At 41.8% G+C, this 20,042-nt stretch overlaps 1 protein-coding gene across 4 annotated transcripts in view; it reads right to left on the reverse strand.

The window, feature by feature from the left end:
- The window catches only part of LOC133346119 (integrin alpha-6-like), a 36,120-nt gene that overhangs the window by 14,900 nt on the left and 1,178 nt on the right, over positions 1–20,042 (reverse strand). For 2 of the 4 annotated variants that reach the window (XM_061557540.1, XM_061557542.1), the window contains exons 2-5: positions 7,693–7,820; positions 4,500–4,579; positions 3,753–4,014; positions 2,530–2,655 (exon numbers count right to left, since the gene is read on the reverse strand). In XM_061557540.1, coding sequence (XP_061413524.1) covers positions 2,530–2,655; positions 3,753–4,014; positions 4,500–4,579; positions 7,693–7,820 — 596 coding nt within the window. Of the gene's footprint in view, positions 1–2,529; positions 2,656–2,866; positions 2,999–3,752; positions 4,015–4,499; positions 4,580–7,692; positions 7,821–20,042 lie in introns of all 4 variants that reach the window. The other 2 variants (XM_061557539.1, XM_061557541.1) reach the window with 1 other exon arrangement.

Here is a 20,042-nt window from a genome sequence, read left to right on the forward strand (position 1 = left end):
ACAATCCATCTCGCTCCTACACGTGAGCCAATTTGATCCCTCCTTCTCCACGGTGGACATCACCTCAGGCATATTCTCCCCTTTGGCTGCCCTCTTTCATCCATCTCATCCATCGGTTAGCGTCCCTTTGAGAAATGTGTTCTACCCAAATCCACTTTTATTAAGAGTCAACGTAATGCGTTTTTCTGTGTATTTCAGTGCAATTCCAAACATGCAACTCTCCATGCTCTTGTGTTCTGTTTTCAGCTTTCATTCGATTTTCTCAGTCAAATGTTGCGATATATCTGGGACAATTATTGTCTGTGACTGGGATCATGATGATGAAATAAGAGACCTGCGCAAGAGCAGGTTGGAGTGCTTTTGGAAAACTAAACTTGATAATAAAAGCAACATACTGATACGCCTACGTAAGACAGTTTTTCACCAGTGCGTATTACCTGCCGTGGCGTTTAACACTCGTATAGGATGGTATTTACCTTGAGTCGGTTGGACCCAAGATGAAGTTGATAAAAAAACAAAACGACAACTGGAAAACGGTGGATGCTGGTGAGACGCAGAGAACTCCAACCCAAACCTCGGGTAAATATCCTTGCTGCACCGCCACTAGACATGGGTTCTAATGGCATTGAGAGATCAACCTGATGGCTTCCGCACTTCTCTCGTAAAACACAGCCACCATAGGCACTAGAAACAGTCACCCCAAACTTTGCACTCAGTAGCTTTTCACCACCTATGTGTGAATTTCCTGAATTGAGCAAAGAAGCTGAGAAGTCCTTTGCAGGACCCTGCTTTTATGAATGTAACATGAGCACTATACTATGAAAATTCTTATACACTACATGTATAGGAGGATCCATTATCATGTTCATTCGTCTTGAATGAATAAATGAATAAAGCGTACCTTTTACGACCTATTTTGACAATGGATAATGAGAAGGCCATTATGTAATAGGCTGAGTGCATTTCAAATTAATCGTATTGGCACACATATTCCGTGCTTGTAGTGAAAGCTAAAAGATTGAAATAAATGCAGAAGCCAAACACGTAGGAAATAAAATCCGTGACTGCCAATTATAAGAAATTATGTGAAGCGTAACTTGCAAGCAGGGAGAGGGTTGACTGCAATAAAACCTGCAGCAGCAACAGTGCACGAAGCAGTTTTGTGGATTAAAGTGAAATGTCAGCAAAACCCCGCCATTTTATTTATTTATTCTGTAAACAATTATTGCATGTATACCTTGAGGCAACTTCTTAAAATTGCACTCAAAATTACTGTAACTGAAAGTAGGCAGATTATGTATGCGTTCAAAACTAATGTAATGAATGTCCTTCAACTACTCTTGACTGCAGTTGACCATTAATATTTGTTATCCGTTAGCTATGTGCTTTTCAGAAACGAATCGTCAAAATGGGATAGACACTCCTCATCGTTATGAAGGGATATCAGTAGTAATCCTCAATCTTGTTATTCATTACTTAAGCACTTGCGGTGCGACAGACGGCTATAGAATGTCAGTTTAATGTATACGTCATTGTTTGTGATTAATTACGTGGCCTACCGCAGGTAGGCACGTGGTGCACACACTTATGCCACACATTCTCAAGGGAAAGCGTGTGAGTTAATCGGGGCGACGCTGGTGTCACCGAGAGGCAGTAAGGTGCGAGGTGCCGTGGAGGGGGCAGCTGTTTTGCTGCTCCGAAACCTGCCCGCCATGCCCAAGGTCACCATCCACGTGAGTGTTGTGTGATGCAGTTGTGATTTAACGCGTACGGAAAACCAGCAAAACTTAAAGACATCGAACGAGACTTCGGTTATGTCACACGGCACCGCATTTGCAAACTTTCACGGGTAGAGTGGGAGCGTGCAGGTTCACGTCACGACGCATCAGGCAATGTTCTGGCTCAGAGCATGCGGCCACGAGGGAAGGTTATGGAGGTTAGGGAGGTGAAGTCGAGCAGAAATAAAAGGTGACAGCCAGAAGCTTGGAAGGAACCGATTTAACTAATGCACACATTTATTATTTGTCGATTAAAATTGTCACAATTTTTACTGACATTGTTGATCAGAAAATGTATTGTGTTATGGTTATGGATTTTCATATCTCAATCGCTATAGTCTTATTGGAAGTTTAGAACAATGAAAATTCCCATCACTGCTAATTAATTTCCAGATCTGTATTCTTGCAGGTTAATTTGTTAAGCACTCATTAAAAAGTCTGAGGCTTTCAGAATCTTTTTTGTATCCTGGAGAAATCCGATGAGCGATGAAGTTATTTTTCACAGATGTCCAACGAGCATGATCTTACACACACTGGCATATAATAACGTTTCAACGTATCAAACCTGAGCAGAGATGCCCTTTGACGATTCGATTATGAATCTTGTCTATAAAATAATATAATTATGGAGGGGGGCAATGGTTATCAAAATAAATCAATCACTGATCAATCGACTATGTGGGGATTCATGCACATGGCACATTAGGTGGTCAAGCACTGCACACTTAGCACCGCACCAGCGGTTACAAACCTAGATAACTATTCCTGGACACTTCCAGGCTGAGAGAGCTCCCAGGTGGCTTGTCTTTTGCCTCTTCGGTTTTGTACAAATTCTGATCAGCGCCTGAACTATCGATGCTGGTCAAAAACATGATTCCTGCACCGTAAAGGACAGACAGAGAGAGAGAGAGAGAGCAGATTAAGAACAGTGGGAAAAGGACAGAAACGTGGACAGATGAAGCTGGAGAGATTGGGCATTGACATTCACATGCAAGGCCAGGATCTTGTTTTGGACCTTTCGAATAATTTGGACCAATTGAACATCTCTCCAGCAACCTCTGCCCTTTCCAGTATCAGGACCGTCCTACCTAAGTAGCTGTTATAGGCCACAGGGACCAGTTTCTCATCTTTCCACCTTTCATCTCCAGTCTCATAAGGTCCGTCGTCAAAGATGCCCTGTTCATAAAATGTCGAGTTCCTTTGTGCAACATGAGCAATTCCTAAAGAAAAAACGCACAGTCAACACACACCAAAACAATAGCAAAGAGCGATCTGTTTCGGAAAATAAATTCCGTACACTTCAATTACAAACGGCAATTTCTATCCATTATACTGTAACATCCATTTGTATACACACACTACGCAACAATTATGAACGCAATGCATTTCTTCAGACAATTCTTTGTCCAAATCAATAATCTCGTCTGAAAGAAATCAGCAAAACAACAATTCGTCACCAGACTGCTTCCCAGCAGGCAGAGGTACCCTGCCCTGTAGATTCACACACGCTCGATTATTCCACTTTATGCGGGGGGCATTGCTCAGCTGGTGCTTACTCACTTTGCTTCCCACGTCCCAGCTTTTCAGTGGTCTCATTCCGTTAGGTGCATGTCACCATGGAAACAGGGACTCACAGCCAGCTAGCACCGACGCGGGTGAAATAGCACTCCTGCGAGTCTTTTCACCTCCACGCTCATACATTCCACTACTGATGTAACTGAAGGTTGGGTTATTGTAAGATTATAGGCTTATTTGGCGGTTAGTTGGAGAAATACCCTCGGTTTTTTTTGTTAATTGCACAGGTAGGATAACAACGCAGCCATCTTTGCTGTTTCCAAAAAATACATGTAATTTCACAAGATGGCTCTATGTTTTCCCTTGATTTTAAACCTCTACAATCACAAGTTTGAAATGTGCACATCAGTAGCCTAGACGTGTGCTTTTTATTCACCGTTCCCTCACGGGGCCCAGTACCTTTCCAGTTGTAAGCGCCGGGAGCCCCAAAGTAGATGTAGTGGAAGTCACGTGTGAACCCAGCATCGAGGCCCTGCTGGCAGACTCCAAACTGTTCGTGGCTATCAGGCCTGCCGGCACAAAACTGCCAGCTCCCTCCGTCCATCTCATCCTGCTCGTTCATCATGAGGTCCTGGCTGAGCACGTAGCAGCGACCGATCATGCCCCGCGTTTCCTCGGGCTGCCCCACAAAGCGTCGCGTCTCATAGCGGTGCGCGCAAGCCTAGAGGCCGCAACACGAGACGGCAACAACAACAACAACAAACAACGAATCGTCATTTATCAAGTGACAAGAATTTGTCAAGAGGGCACCGCTTTGGGATGCTCCACCAATTCTACGCTTGGGATGTTTTGGCATACAGTACATTCTTTGTTGAAGGTATATTTGTGGGAGAAAGTGGGAGTGTCTGGAGAAAATCCAGGCATTCAATGAGATACCACTCACACTCTATAATCAGATATTAATTCATTCACATACACTTGCCAGGGGAAAAAAAAAAAAAACTTCCTAAATTCTATATGGAAATGAAGTTATGCTCCATCACTATGCTACATTTGTATCTGTACACAACAGGATAATTTTCATATAAAATGTTACTCTCTGCATACATAAATTGTATTCTGATGTACACCATATAACGAACAATGTGTAAGAGTCAGCTTTAATATGATCAATCTGAGGATGTGTTTGGGCAGAACAGCACTTACCAGCACCTTCCCTCCAGGCCCCTGACTCTTCACAGTGACACCCATCCACTGGTCTTGTTTGCTTTCAATCATCGGATCAGCTGGGAACCAAAAAAGCGACAAAACACCCAGAAATAAAGCGGGGTAAGCAGTGGAGAAAATTGGTCGAGCAAAGCTTCTGAAATCAGTGTCTTTGCAGGCTGGTCCATACCCTTTCTTCATTATAAAGGTGCAGTTATTTTAAAAGACAGTACATATGTATGTATGTATGCACAACATCTATCGTACTAAGAATGAAATAGTGATCAATTAAAACTGGCATATGAGTGCTGAAATGTGTATGTACATGCACAGTCCAGTTTGTGATACCACTCTTGAATGAGGACCTCTCCATGCTGTGCACGTCGTGGGAGCTGTTTGACCATATTTCACCAGGCTGTTCAGTGTGGATTGGTAAAAGTAGGGAGCATAGAAATGCCGTACAACAGTTGATTTTACTACACTGCCCTCTGCTGCCCACGACATAGCACAGTTGACTGACAACGTGGCTGGAATAATAATATACTATTAATAGTATAATTTCAAGATAACGTGTGCACTTGCACATTAAAATCACTTGCTTAGGGCAATGAAGATGTATACAATTTTATGAATTAATTATATTTTCTCGTTAAAACGTGTAATTAATGATTTATTAAACATAGCAAAACAATGTAACGATTGGAAGGAAAATATGAGCACGACCCTTTCAATATTCTTTTCCCAAAGTATTTTATTGAATTCAAGAGAGCAGGTCATTGTACGTGTGAACACTTATCGGCGGATGAGCAGCAGTGTCCGTAACCCTTATCAGTGACACTCCATTGACCCCAGTGTGCTGATTAAAATTCCCTGCTGGGTCCCATGGCAAGGCCAAGAGGGCCTTTGTTTCCTACCCCTGCCTAGGCCCCATCCCCCATGAGGAGGGCTGCAGTGCCCGAGTGTGGACGCCGACCACTGAAGCCTTTGTCCAAAACATTTGAAATGGCTTTGAAAGAACGCTGGACATTTTACTGGTCTTCTTCTTCGCACGGCTGATGTTAATGTCGAGCAACAACTATTATGTTATATATTGAAGTGTATAATGAGGTGTAATAATGTTGAGGTGTTTAATGTTATACATTGTTATGTTTCTTCTTATAATTGTTATAACGTTATAACACTGTTATAACATTTTTGTGACATTGTTGTTATGCTACATTTTTATTATTTTATTATTTCCAGTCTACGTGACTTTACCGAAAGAACCAAGAAGATGAATCCCTGCAGTCACGAAAGCTTTAAATCGAAATTGTTATACATTGTTAGAATGTTATACATTGAGGTGTATGATGTTATACATTGAGGTGGTTGAGCCAGATAATTGCATCAGGATTAGCTGGGTGTATGGCTGTGATGCCTCTTTCATGTTTCTCAACCGGGCATTGAGTCGTTAAATCTTCCATGGTTCCGTTCTGGGTGACCACAGACACACACCAGAGAATTTTTAATTTGACCTTTGTACTGCAAGTATCCACATCTTCTATGGTTCGTACAGAATATAACCCCATAGGCTTCGTGAAATATCTAAGCCAGGGTTATTCTGTTGGGTCTTTACTCAGTTACAACCCAGCACCAAATATCCAAACTCGTGAAAATCAACATAGATTTTTTTTTAGGTACGTGATATCTGGAGGTAAGCATTGATTTTTTTAGAACAAAAAACAGAATTTAATTATTTTCAATTAAATGATAATTACAATCATTTATCAACCCACGATTGGTTGATGACCTCCCCATGCTGGGTCATTCATGAGGGGTTGTTCGACCATACTTGACCATGCTGGTCAGTGATGGTTGATGAAGGGCCAGGCCCAGGACCGGTTAGCCATGACAAGGAACCGAACTCAGGTCACCGATTTCATAGCACAGTGCACTGACTACTGCTCCACCCCTCCCCCCATGTGCAATGATTCAGATCAAGGGCAGTTTGTGACATTCTGAATTCCTGTAATGACACATCCAAAAGGCATTCGCGTGAAAGGAAAGGAGATAACACTATAATGTAACATCCGTGTTTCCATAACACAGAGGACGTAATGTTCACCCTTAGATACCAGCTTATGTATGACAGAAAATGCTAGCATAAGTAATACACGGGAACTGTACAATATCCAAAAATGTATTTAATAAATAAAGCCTATGCCAAGACTGTACAATGTATTAGATAAATACAATGGAGAATTACATCATATTTTGTATTTCTGTGCCATTATAACTTTTCTCGACTGCATTTAAGGATGATGAATGTATAAATACCTTACAAACATTGTAATAAACAGGCTTATGATGTCTATAAATAATCATTATCAGCCAAGAGCACTAGAAAGGAGGTAGAAAGCTAAGGACACTGAATGACCTACGGCAAACACCAGCAGCCGCAAGGGTTTGCCGTGCAGTGACCCAGGTAATTGGGTCACATGGGATTATTCAAGCTGGTCACCTGACAGCACTCAGCCACTGATTTTAAAGACACAAACTGGCCTGACTGGTTAACATTTGAAGATTGGGTAATCCAGAATGAATGCAAGCAACATTTTTTTGTTCTACTTATTATACATACATTGGAATAAAATAAATCACAAAGGCATGTTAACATGAACGTGAGATTTATTTGCAGTCATCATCATCACTATAGTCAATCCATTACCGGATAAACTCTGCCCCACAGTGTCAGCATTCCACACAGTCCTGCAATGCCACCACAAACCCCACTCCTGCACACAAGCTGATCTGATCACAGTTGTCACCCTCTTGGATGAGTCCTATCCATAGGCTTTCCTTCCATTGCTAGCCTCATCCATCGGCTATAATCCCTTCATCGTAATATGGTCTGCCCAAATTTTACAAACGTTCCTGAACAAGTGTCTCTCATTGTCAATTGTTCCCCGATGCATGAGCCCCTCCTTCTATACCTCAGTGTAGTTTGTAAGCATTAATCCACCGATTCATACTTCTTCGTGCAACTTTAAGCCTTCGTTCCATTTTGGGACTGGGATGAAAACGATGGAATAAAGGAAGGAGCGAGATCGGGTGGGAAAAAAACTGAATCCGATGAACGAAAGTGACACGCCGATCTGCCCCGTAGGAGGACGTTTTTCAACCGGGTGCGTAAAACGGGACGCCATTTCCCTACCGTCATTGTCGAAGATGATCCTCTGGCAGTCGTCGGTGTTGGTGGTGAAGGGACACTGGTAGACCCCGCCGGTACGGTTGGCGTGCTGATTGGGAAGGGCCTTTGCTCTCGGAGCTCCCACCAGTAACCTGTATACAAAAACAAAAAACGGTTTCATAAGTGAGGAACAGGTAGGAATAATTGATATTAACGCAGTAGGTATGACAATCCGTAGCGATACGTTATAGCAAACGCGTTTTTGTGTGCCTTTAAAATAACTTCTTTCTATTGGAAGGCCACGATGTTGGTTACAGTATTTAGTCATGTAAATTAAGGCATAAAGATTACCTCGTCATTCCAGAAATGCTTGTTGAAACAGTCTAGTATCCTAATCTTTGTCGCATACGACTAGGGATGTTGATTAACAATCAGGTAATGCTAACGATGATGCAGGTATATTATTGCAGAAGCGATTCTGTATTTAATTTATTTCTCAGTAAATGATGACATCCACTCATGGTATGGGTACTTAATCATTTGAATGCCGTTTGCATTCAAGAAGGATTTTCTGGGTCACCAGTCACATCCCGGCTCGCTAACCATGCACAAGGTTCCATCAAAGCGAAATTTCAATATTTTTAAGCTGCTACGAATTGTCATTTGCACATCATACCACAGTGTAATTAGAATCAATGAAACATTACCGGTCGCATTGTTTTGCCAATAAAACCTCCACCAAATGTATGTTCATTACATCCCTATCCTGCCATCGCTCCGTTAGAGGGATACATGTTCAATGGTAGGAGATACAAGAATAAAACAAATTCCTGCACACAAATATAAATGCATGAATTGGCGTTGATTAAACAAGCACAATTGCTCGTTTTACATCTTCCAATACAGTACCCACATGAAAGCATCAGTACACCCACAGATCAGCCACGCAATTACATTTACAAGGCGAGCATGTAGTCAGTATTGAGCAACACTGTACTGTATTGACAAGGACATTTATTTATTGAGGTAGCAGTGAATCAAATTACCCCAGAGTGCTGGACCAGGTCTGTGAGGATCAGACATCAACAAAGGTGAATCGTTCTCTTGTCCAGTGTGATTTCTGGCATGCTGAAACCACCGCTAATTGTAACACTGATTGATCGATAGTTAAGTTTGTCAATGTTAATATTACTCTTATGCTTAACATATACTCCTGGTACAGTACTTTGCTGTAGAGGTCGCATAATCATTTTCCCAGGTACCGTTGTTCCATTCTATCAAATAATAATAATGCTGCAGTCATTGGAGAATCACACTCTAAATTAAAACTTTTGGTTCATGCTGGAAATACTCTGCGATGCATTGACATGTATTTTACTGGACAGTGGCTTACAGTGTAAGCCAGACAGCCATGATTAAACTGAAACGCAATGTTTCAATGTTGCAAAATATGGCCGTCATTGATATTTCGATGGTTTTTCATAAGGGTAATTTCCACAATGTTTCTATTCAAGCATTTTTTTTTAAAATATAGAACGTTGCAATTATTGAGTCAAAACTCGTTTCTAGAACAAACGGACTTTAGTCGGTGAGCAACAGTGAAAGGGCAAAACATAAAACGTTTCAGGAATATAAAAAAAATAGTTTTAACGTACATCTGAAAACATCGCTATGAAAAGGTCAATATCCCAGTGCAGCAAAGGGCACGTGCAGCACAAAGGGCCGGCCCGTGCTGTGGCTGCATAAAGTGAGTGAGAGTGCTCAGCCTTTTTGAGGAAGTCCGTAACTTTGAATGCAGCATTGGTCGTCTGCCACCGTCCGTCTTGTGAAGCCCGCACGCCTCACGGGACATATGGTCCTCTACAATCCACTTCTGTTGGCTTCCTTTGTATATAGTGGTATCATTGACCACTACATATTCTGCAGCTACGGTTATATTAATAGCCATGGCTCTGTATGACACTTTACGTTATTGTTTCGGTCATATATATGGAGAGGGAGAATGAAAAACATTTTTGTATTGCAAATTCAAAACTTTTTGTATGATTTTAAATAGTCATTTTAAACTATCTTGTTTCTGTCTGCAATTATCTTTGCCATCTCTTTGGCTATGTTGAACTGCAACATACATCGCACCAGCCTTTGATCAATTCCTGTGCAGAATTTGCTGAGGACAAAGACGTCTTTGAAAATATGAAATTTGTCTGTTCTAATTAAGTCAATTTCATTTCTCAATTCTCAATGTCAGCTCGTCAATGTCCAATGTCATGAATAAAACGAGATTAAATAAAGCAAGCAAGAGCAATCCTTTTGTAATATTGATCTTAATAACGGTGAGAAGTAATGTAACCAATACAAAAGAACGTTTTCAATGAGTGGCATACGAATCAGAATAGAAAATCGAACAAAAGCTGAAATGTGTGCAGAGCACTCCATGCTTGGAATTATATTGAGATGCAGAGAGATCACATGTGGATCAGTGAACAAATAAAAGTAAAACATTTTACTGATACCAAAGAAGAACAAAATAAAAAAAAATCAAAGAAGTATGAAGAGGTTACCACTTGGAATTCCACTGAGAAACAGCAAGCAGAACACATCGATCAAAAGCACAAACGCAAACTACAGACGTCGTTGACGTGAAGTAGATGGGCTTCAACAGGCCACATTGTGAGAAGGGGCGACGGGCAGTGGTCGAGACTAACGATGCAGTAGCAGCCAAAGTAGAGAACACATCTGAGGGGATGATCACTGAGGAGATGAAGTGATGGGATCAGCTCATGTGCAGTAGTTAGATGGCGTGTTGCATTGCCCGACTGTTTAAATTTGATGAAAAGTTGAAGAGGCCTTCATCCAGCAGTCGGTAGATCGTGGATGATGATCGATGTTAAAATTACAATGAAACTAAATCGTGCTTGTGTGAATATTCGACACGGCGAGTGCTAAGTTGTTGAATTACATATTCGATTGAAAACCCTCCTCAAGACGGGATCACATTGTTTTAATGAGAAAGCCTACACTATAAAGCACCATAAATCTTCGGAAACACAAGAGCATAGTGATTTCAAGGCTGGACCATTAACAGGCCGGTCTAGCAGTTAGAGACCATTGGTATAGACAAAGATTCTCAGTTTAGTGGCTGACGATGTGAAAGGACTGCATTCATCCTCCTCAGTATATTTATAGCTTCAACAAAGCATTCCCCTTTAAAATATTCCAAACAACACTCCTCGTGTATAGCAAGCGCAGCATCAATATCCATTTATTTAAAACCCACCACTTGTTACTTTAAAAACATAACTAAGTTTGAAGCGTTTTATGAGTAAATATGGTCGTGTGTTCATTTCTGCCTGGCTACGATGCAGCAGTTCTCATGAAGATTATGCAAATGAAACTAATCAGGTATAATGCATGCATTGTATGTTTGAGGGACAATACCTGTACATTCCTTGGTCGTCCATCATGTGACCAATGCATTTTGATAATTATCATACAGCACTAATGCAACACACATCTGTTCGAGTGATGCCATTCTCCCCATTATATTTACAGGGCTTTAGTATGCCATGCGTCTAAAAATATTACATTTATTTTAATCACATTGCAACATACACACTGAGTTGTGTTTACATTTAACATGGGAAGAAGAAAAACATTGTCAAGAGACTGCAAGCTTAACAAAATTCACTCAGAAACTGAATTTTCGGGCAGGAATAACGTCTTTAGATCACCAAGTGCGTCCGATCTGCCACGTGACCCAGCCCACATTAGCTGCGACGTCAGGACGCGACCGTGGGGTCAGCAAAAAGGTCATCTCGCTGGAAACGGCCTTTCATGCTCCTGTGTTAGTGCGCTTTTGTAACGATTTCGCACGCCCACATTGCTCAAAACTTCACTGGAAACATAGCTACCCCCCCCCCCAGCGGAAACATATTGAGTTCTCTTAGAGGGAAAGTATGATTACTTCATTGACCATTTTAGTCTTTTTGATTATTTTCTGACTTTCACAGGCAAAATGTTGTTTGATGGTTTAAATAAATCCAGGTAAAAACATAGTTAATTAATCATCTTTTAAGCGTTGTTAACGCTGCCTAGATGATATTGGCTTCCATCAGCCATGAGCTCATGGCTTCACTGAATTTCGTAGAAAATACAGATTTCTAAATTTTATTGTCTTTTAAGGCTATATAGTATGAAGTTAACTCGAACCCAAATGCCAGCCACATGCTAGCACTGATGATGTATGCCAAAGATAGGAATTCATTACGTTTATACAGTCAGTAACCGTAACTGATACCAAATATTAACTCCTAGCTATGGGGGAAGCGAAGGCTGGTGGTCATGTTAGTGCCACCAATAAGTATTTAATTAGTAACGATAATGTGCGGAATAAAACACAATAAAATTATATAAAAACTGAATGCACACACACACATATATATATAAATACATTTGGCAAGAACTATCCCTCTGTGGATTCTTTAGATATGTGTACCTCACCTTTAGTAAAATGTTGAAACGATTGGACTGACATGTAAAAGGGCGAGCACGGAATTCCTCAGTTCTGTGCTACTTCAAACAATGAACAACACGCGCCCTGTGTGCAACATCCTTCCACGAGCTCCCACTCTCGTCTTCAAAGTGTTATGCAATTTGTACAACCGTTTTGAGCATTCCATTTCGTAAAATGCAGCAGTCTGGCTCAAAACAACACGGTAAATAAGAACAATCGTAGGTGCTATATAAATAATGAACAAAACTGTATTCAAACAAACGGACACCGATCGAGGATTTTTAAAAAAAAATCTCAAGCGTGGACTGAATTTCATTGGAAGGTCGTCACGCCTGTGGTTATTAATCAAAGCAAAGCTGTTGCTCTTACACATCACAATGATTTGTCTTGTTCCGCATTGTGATAGCCCCAATCTCAAAAAGCTTCATTACAAGTTTACACCAAATGCATTTAACCTTCTCAAGAAAGTACAGTTAATTATTGGCAGTGCTCTGTGTGGTTTTAATATGCAAAGAAAACATTGCAATTACTGGAAGTGGTAAATGACCCTGAAGTGTGTATTTATTAACATGATAGTACATGATTATATTATTTGGGTCTTTCGGTACACTCACGGAGATAGGTTCAAAGAAAATAACAAAAAATATCTACGTGACTTTACCGAAACATCCAAAGAATATGAATTCCTGCAGTCACGAAAGCTTTAAGTCAAGTACATGATTACTTATTATATACGAAAAAATTCGGAAAATTATTGATTAACTTTGTCCCCTCACGAAATCATATTTACTGATAACTACCAACCACGGTGCAGGTAATTCGAGTTTTACTTAAGACACACGTGCTGCATATCACGATAGAAAATGTTATTCGTGTTTAAATCGCAAGAGACTAACAGTTGTATGCGCAGGACCGACCCTGGAGGACCTCCTGTTCACAGGGCGTGCTGCCCTGCTCCTATATTTACCTAACCTTACAGGCTGGCAAGTCCCTACCACAAGAGCCTGTGAATATGATATGACCCTGATACTCACGTGCGATATGTTTTTCTCACTTTATAAAATATACCAGTGCCCTTACACAGCTGCATATAAGAAATACGGGGACTCGTCTACTTACGAGCATTCGACTTACAAACTTTCAGAGATACGAACAAACTTGTCCGTATGTCCAGTCTCCTGTTCGGAAGTTCAACCGCCTGCGCAATAGATGGCGGTGGTGGAATCTACATCTGCAGAACATGAATAATCAGTCGCATCTACATCTACAGGTGATTATACAACTTTTAAAGCCATTCCCCGTGTTTAGTGTACATGCAGTACAACATGTTTATAATCGACAGGAGTAAAGTTGGACTTACGAACAAATCGACTTCCGAACAGACCTCTGGAACCTAACTCGTTCGTATGTAGAGAATTCCCTGTACAGTGAAATAATAATTACTATTATTTGTTCCCTGAGGGTTTAAAGGCAATTAACATGTATTGAGGAGTGTTGCTGGAATATGGAGATAGTTGTTCAAATTGTCGCAAGATTTACAAAAAGATGGAATGGTTGCATTGATAGACAAATGCATATTCTTCACATATGCATCTGGTCAATCAGGTGCAGCAAATGTGAATGCTGTTTGCTTAATGATCGTCCAATAACATTTTGGTATACAACTCGGCACACACTTATTTGGTAATTCCACTGTTTCGTTGATGACTGACTAAACTGTTTCCACACTTATCACAAAGACCGCTGATATGTAATGGATTCCTACCTGTGGTTCAAAATCGACCTCTCGATGTGATCATTTTTGGCAGGAGGTGAAGCATCAACTGATTATCATTTACGGCGTCATCACCACAGATGGTCACATTCTAATTGCAGCAATTCCATACATTTGCAATATTGCCACAGTTCATAACCATTACCATATTTCATCTCGATACACTTCACTTGTCTCTACATCCTAAAAGGAAAAACCATAACAGCTCGCAGCTCTTTCAATGTGCAGTTGTGCCACCATCTTTGATCACATGATTCGTCTAACAGCAAAATTGGTATAACTTATATGCCATTTATAACATATTTCTTCCCAAAATCGTACTGACCTAGGTTAGAGGATTATTAAAAGTCTCTTTATAAATTTAAACCCCCTTGGCATTTACATATTCCTTTTTGAAAGAGACGATGACATTTATGTAAAATGTTCAAATATATATAATATAACAGTCACCGCACACAACCTTTTATAAGAAGTAAAGTCAATAGTTAAACTTTGCACACCAAACCCACAACCCACCTGGCCCTAAGAGCCTGGACTGCTTATATGCACAATGGGGAGAATGAGTGCAAATTGTAAAAAGCCCACCAATGAGTTCGGGATTAAAAGCAGAAGAATTGCCTGTAAGCATACATGGCACAGAAAACATTTCTATGGGACTCAAGCCACAGCCAATGTAAAGTTACTTGGTATATGCAGCCCCATTGGCGGGATGAATGTGTTACGCTTGCTTTCCTCTTTCCAAATAAGAAGCTATTCTCAGTGTGTTGGAATACCGCTGCACTGTCCAAATATAGCACTCCTTCACTAAATTAGAGCATATGCATAACTCTGGCATAGCATCGCATGCACATTACTAGCCAGCAGTGCCTAAACCATTTTGGTGGTATTCCATATTGGTGGTTTATTCCATTTCGAGATGAGGGCCTTGCCATGCCTTGTGGGTCCCGGAGGTTATTTGACTATGTTTCACGACGATGCTGGTCAGTGCAGGGTTGGTGAAAGCATAGAAGTTCAGTACAATGTGTTTTGCTGCCACTGCCCTTTTGTGCCCAAAGCATGACCCCGCAGCCCATAACACTGGCGATGGATGGGGGTCACCATTCCAAGCAGTGCCCAGGCTCAGCCCTGCTTAGATTCCAATATCTGATGGGCATATTCCAGGTGATTTCGACGTAGACGATTACTCATACAACGTGCATTAAAAAAATCACTTAAACATAAATAACACAACATCAGAGTGAATGTGTTGCACTACATAATTTAACTACCGTAAATAAATGGATGCAATTAAACACATTAAGCTACAAATAAGACATTAAATATTTACATGACATATTCCTATACAGTATTCATTATTATTTACCACACGTACAAAATGGTAGCTTTTAAGGAAAATTAAATGCTCCACCCTCGCTGCCAGAGTACTGTTTAATTAATGTTGGTACACATCCCAAACCTGTGAACTGTAAGTCTTTAACCAAATAAGTAATTTCTTGCTCAAATGAAACATGCGTTTCGAACATTTGCCTACTGTAAATGTCCACACTATAAGCCACTTCCTTGAGCTATTCTTTGTGGCCAGTTCGCTTCTGAAAAAGAGCTAAAAAAATGCATCAGGGGGCCTTTCCTGGTAAATAAAAAAATAGTTTCTACTTTAGTTTATCTAGGCAGTGCTCGCCTCCTGTTTACATCCCTGAACCAGTGATGGAAATATCCACATTCCTATAGTAGAGGCAAGTGATTCCATAGGGCGACCACTGTTGACTTTCCATTAAGGGGTACTTATTGTATTGACCCCAGGAGAATGATGGACTGAGTCAACACCCAACCGGGATTTGAACTCGCATCCTTCCGATTGCAAGCTGCTCACTCTAACTGCTGAGCCATCTGCTCAGATCTTTAAGAAAGTCTTTAACCATGATCGGACAAGTACTATTGTTAAGATGTGGAATTGGTATAGCACCTTATGTTTAATAAAAAAAAAAACATGTATCTCTATCAATGGAACTAGCATAAATAAAATGGCAATCTCTGTTGTGCCCAATATCTAACAAAAAAAACTTTCACATATACTTTCAAATGTAAAAAAAGTCAGTGGTTGTTAAGGATATCAACGTACAAAATGAATAAGCAAAACATGCAATCGTGACACTTTTATCCTGCAACAGAATGTTCTAGCAAAGTGTCTTTTGTCTGACAGCTCACTCTTAAAAGACTGATGTGCACTGCCGTCTGCTCTATTCGATCACACTGCTGATGAGTTTTTTTTTCGGCCTTGTGCAGAAAATGATTGAGTCATTTCATTTACGGCTAAGTGGATCTGTCAATACCAGTCAAGACTTCAACGAGCCCAATCCACAATCTGGACAAGTGAAGCGTCGCAAATACTTGAAACGTCTACGTGGTTTTTCGAGTGCATTTTTATGAGCCTGTATTTATAATACTTGTTTTCACAGCTATATTTTGCAAATGCACTCAGCCAACGGTTGTCCCTACCTTTTACGAAGGAATAGCCATAACAGGCAACACAACTGACCCGACAGCTGGTTAAACTTAAGCACTTTCACCTGCTCTTGTCTGTCAGGATTCTCAGATAAATGTGAAAAATGACGACACTTCAATTCAGTTTTCCTCTACCCCCAAAACTGTATGCCGTTTCACTTGGTCACGAACTACAATGGAAGCACAGTTCATGTATGTGAAGAGGTGAGGGGCATTTTTTTTTGTCTGAGCCAAGATTACTGGCACTGTACACAGCACACGGACACTTGTAAAGCTTTCCAGTGACTTAGCTCCCTGCGCGCCACTCCCAGTGAGGTGCCGCCCGGCAACAGATACTGCCCAGGACACAGAATAGATTTTCGTTGCCATTTCATTGCCATTTCAGAAAGGAAAAGGAAACCAACCGGCACTGCGGATTCCCCACTTCCATCTGGGACCACGTGCCCCTAATGCCCAAAGATCTGCGGATCCAGAATTGGACTGCCTCAGTCACCTCAATAGCCACCCCTCAACCTGATTGGACGTCATCCCCGAACCCCGAGGGACTTCCGACGACGACAACTGGAAACATCTTCTTGGTTCTTTGGGTAAAGTCACGTAGAAGGTAAATAATAAAATAATGAAAATAAAACGTAATAAAATAATATAATACAATAACTGGAAACCACAACATATATACTTATGACGGTCATTGCAGGGGGGTCCTAAGGAAAGGAAAAATATATATATACATATACTGTATATATTAAATAAAGTGATGGCCAAGAGCAGGTATGAGGAGTGCCTTTGAAGAATGTGATTTTATGGTGATAAATAACATTCCAATGTGCTTCAAGAAGAACGTTTTTAATCTGTGTGTATCACCAACTGTGGCATGTGGATTTGAACCATCGACCCCCCCCCAAAAAAACCGATGAAACAATATTTAAGAAGTATGCGAAAGAGGCATTCTGAATGCATGCATGCATGATTTGAATTACGCCTGAGAAACAGACATCGGAACACATAGATCATGAAACAATTCCAAACTGGAGACAACATATTCTTGGTTCTTTCGGTAAAGTCACGTAGAAGGGAAACAATAAAATAACAAAAATATAAAACAAAAACATTCTCACGACGTTTCGACTGCAACACAAGCAATCATCATCAGGTGTGAAAAACACAGCAAGAAAATATTGTTTCATCGTTTTTTTTTGGGGGGGGGGGTCGATGGTTCAAATCCACATACCACAGTTGGTATTACACACAGATTAAAAATGTTTTTCTTGAAGAAAATGTTTTTGCTGTCACGAAAGCTTTAAATCAAACTGGACACATTGCGAGAAGGAATGGATGGCCCACGGATGAGAGTGGTGACGGAATGGTAGCTGAAGTACGGTGCAAGGTCAAGAGGATGTCTGCCGCGGAGATGGAGTGACGAGATGCATTGTGGTGTGGCGTCGTGGGAACACGGGATGGCAACATGGGGTGGCCTTCAATCAGCAGTGGATAGAACATGGCTCGTGATCACGATCTCATGGAACGCAGCAGCGTACCGATGCGCGACAGCATGGATGTGCAGTTTATTGGGGATTAGTCAGTAAAGTTACATAAACACTTCTGAGCAGGCAGTATACACTGACACGTGCTTTAAACCACTGTGTACACTGTGCAATTCTGCTGCACTTGTTCGCGATGAACAGGTCCGCTAAACGTGAACAGTCCAGAAGTGAGTCAGTGATGAATGATCGTTGGCCAATGCAAGACGCTTCCATTCCATTTCAAAGTCCGAAGCTCGTGAGAAGACAGAATTGCTCTCAGTGTTTCGAATGCAAACAGTGAACGTCTCAAGTCTGGACAGCAGACGCAAACTTTCAGCGGAGGAATGTGGATGAAAGCAGGAACTGTTGGGAGTTTGATTGAGGATGCAGATTACTGAGCGACACTTTACCTGGAATCGTGAATGGATAGGAACAAACAGGGGGGGGGGGGCAGGGGATGGATTGTGAGGATGAAGACATCCAGAACGGAGAATTGGCTACGTACGGCGCGAAAGAAGTTCAACTTGCATACATGCAACAGAACAGTGGAAGACTGAACTGGGATGAAAAAAAACAAAACTAGCGTGACAAGAGGGGTGACGATTGCGGAGCTGCTCAACATAGCGCTGCAGAGTGAAACGTGAGTCACGCTGCAGCCCCCGACACTCTGCCAAAGACACCCCCCAGACCATCACCCCCACAGTACGCCCCGAGACGCACATTTTTCCATAAGAGCGCACCGTGCCGAACTGGACACACCCATGCCCCCAACATCAGAGTAAGGCATCCGCGCGGTGTAGCCTGTAGCAACACACGGCTATGGAAGCCTATGTTTGATTAAATGCTAACACACGGTGATACTACGATGGAATTATTTGACCACACACACGCGCTCGCTCGCACGCATTCAGCTATAGCCTAGACTCCCAAGAACGCAGGTGAAATGCCACGTCAATCAATAGCATGCTGGCAACGCTGGTATGCTGAGAACAAATATCACATACTGTCAGTCTATAGCAGGCGAAGTGCTGCGACAGTCCATAGCACACATATACGTGGGTGCTATGTCAGCATGCTTTTCACGGGAATTCTGACAGTGGTTGCAAGCGGACGCGATGCAGTGGGTCCGTCTTACACACAGAAAGGTGTAAAACGCGCTCAGCCTTTGTACATTATGCACACACCATCAACATTTATTTCAGAAGTGCACTGTGGTGCAAGAGACAGAGCAAACGTGGACCGAGGTGTAGTTTTAGTCACCAATGCTCACTGCTGCAAAGTGTGCCTCTGAAACTATATATGCGGAACATATTTGAATGGTCGGTCTAAAGAAGGCATCTGCAGAGTCAGGCTATGATTCCACGCAGGGGAAATGCCATATAAGTACATAACCCACACACGCGTTAGCAATCTACAATCTTATATCTTGCAGGTGTGCGTCTGTGTCAGTTATCTCATCCTCATCATCATCAGCCACGATCAATCCACTGCTGGATAAAGGAACTCCCAAAGCCACCGCTATTTGTCCCACGGACATGCGATGTTATCTCCTCGATGTGTGTCGATATCTCCCATTTGTGTCTGTACAACAGTCTAGATCTCAGGTGTACCACTGCATCTTCCAGGTGTGTCTATCTCAGGTGTCCCACTGCATCTTCCAGGTGTGTCTCTATCTCAGGTGTACCACTGCATCTCCCAGGTGTGTCTATCTCAGGTGTCCCACTGCATCTTCCAGGTGTGTCTCCATCTGAGGTGTACCACTGCATCTCCCAGGTGTGTCTCTATCTCAGGTGCACCACTGCATCTCCCAGGTATGTCTCGATCGCAGGTGTCCCACTGCATCTCCCAGGTATGTCTCGATCTCAGGTGTCCCACTGCATCTCCCAGGTATGTCTCGATCTCAGGTGTACCACTGCATCTCCCAGGTATGTCTCTATCTCAGGTGCACCACTGCATCTCCCAGGTATGTCTCGATCTCAGGTGCCCCACTGCATCTTCCAGGTGTGTCTCCATCTCAGGTGTACCACTGCATCTCCCAGGTGTGTCTCTATCTCAGGTGCAC

The sequence above is a fragment of the Lethenteron reissneri genome, chromosome 23 (genome assembly GCF_015708825.2).
Source record: "Lethenteron reissneri isolate LAM-NWPU_2019-01 chromosome 23, ASM1570882v1, whole genome shotgun sequence".
NCBI classification, from domain to species: domain Eukaryota; kingdom Metazoa; phylum Chordata; class Hyperoartia; order Petromyzontiformes; family Petromyzontidae; genus Lethenteron; species Lethenteron reissneri.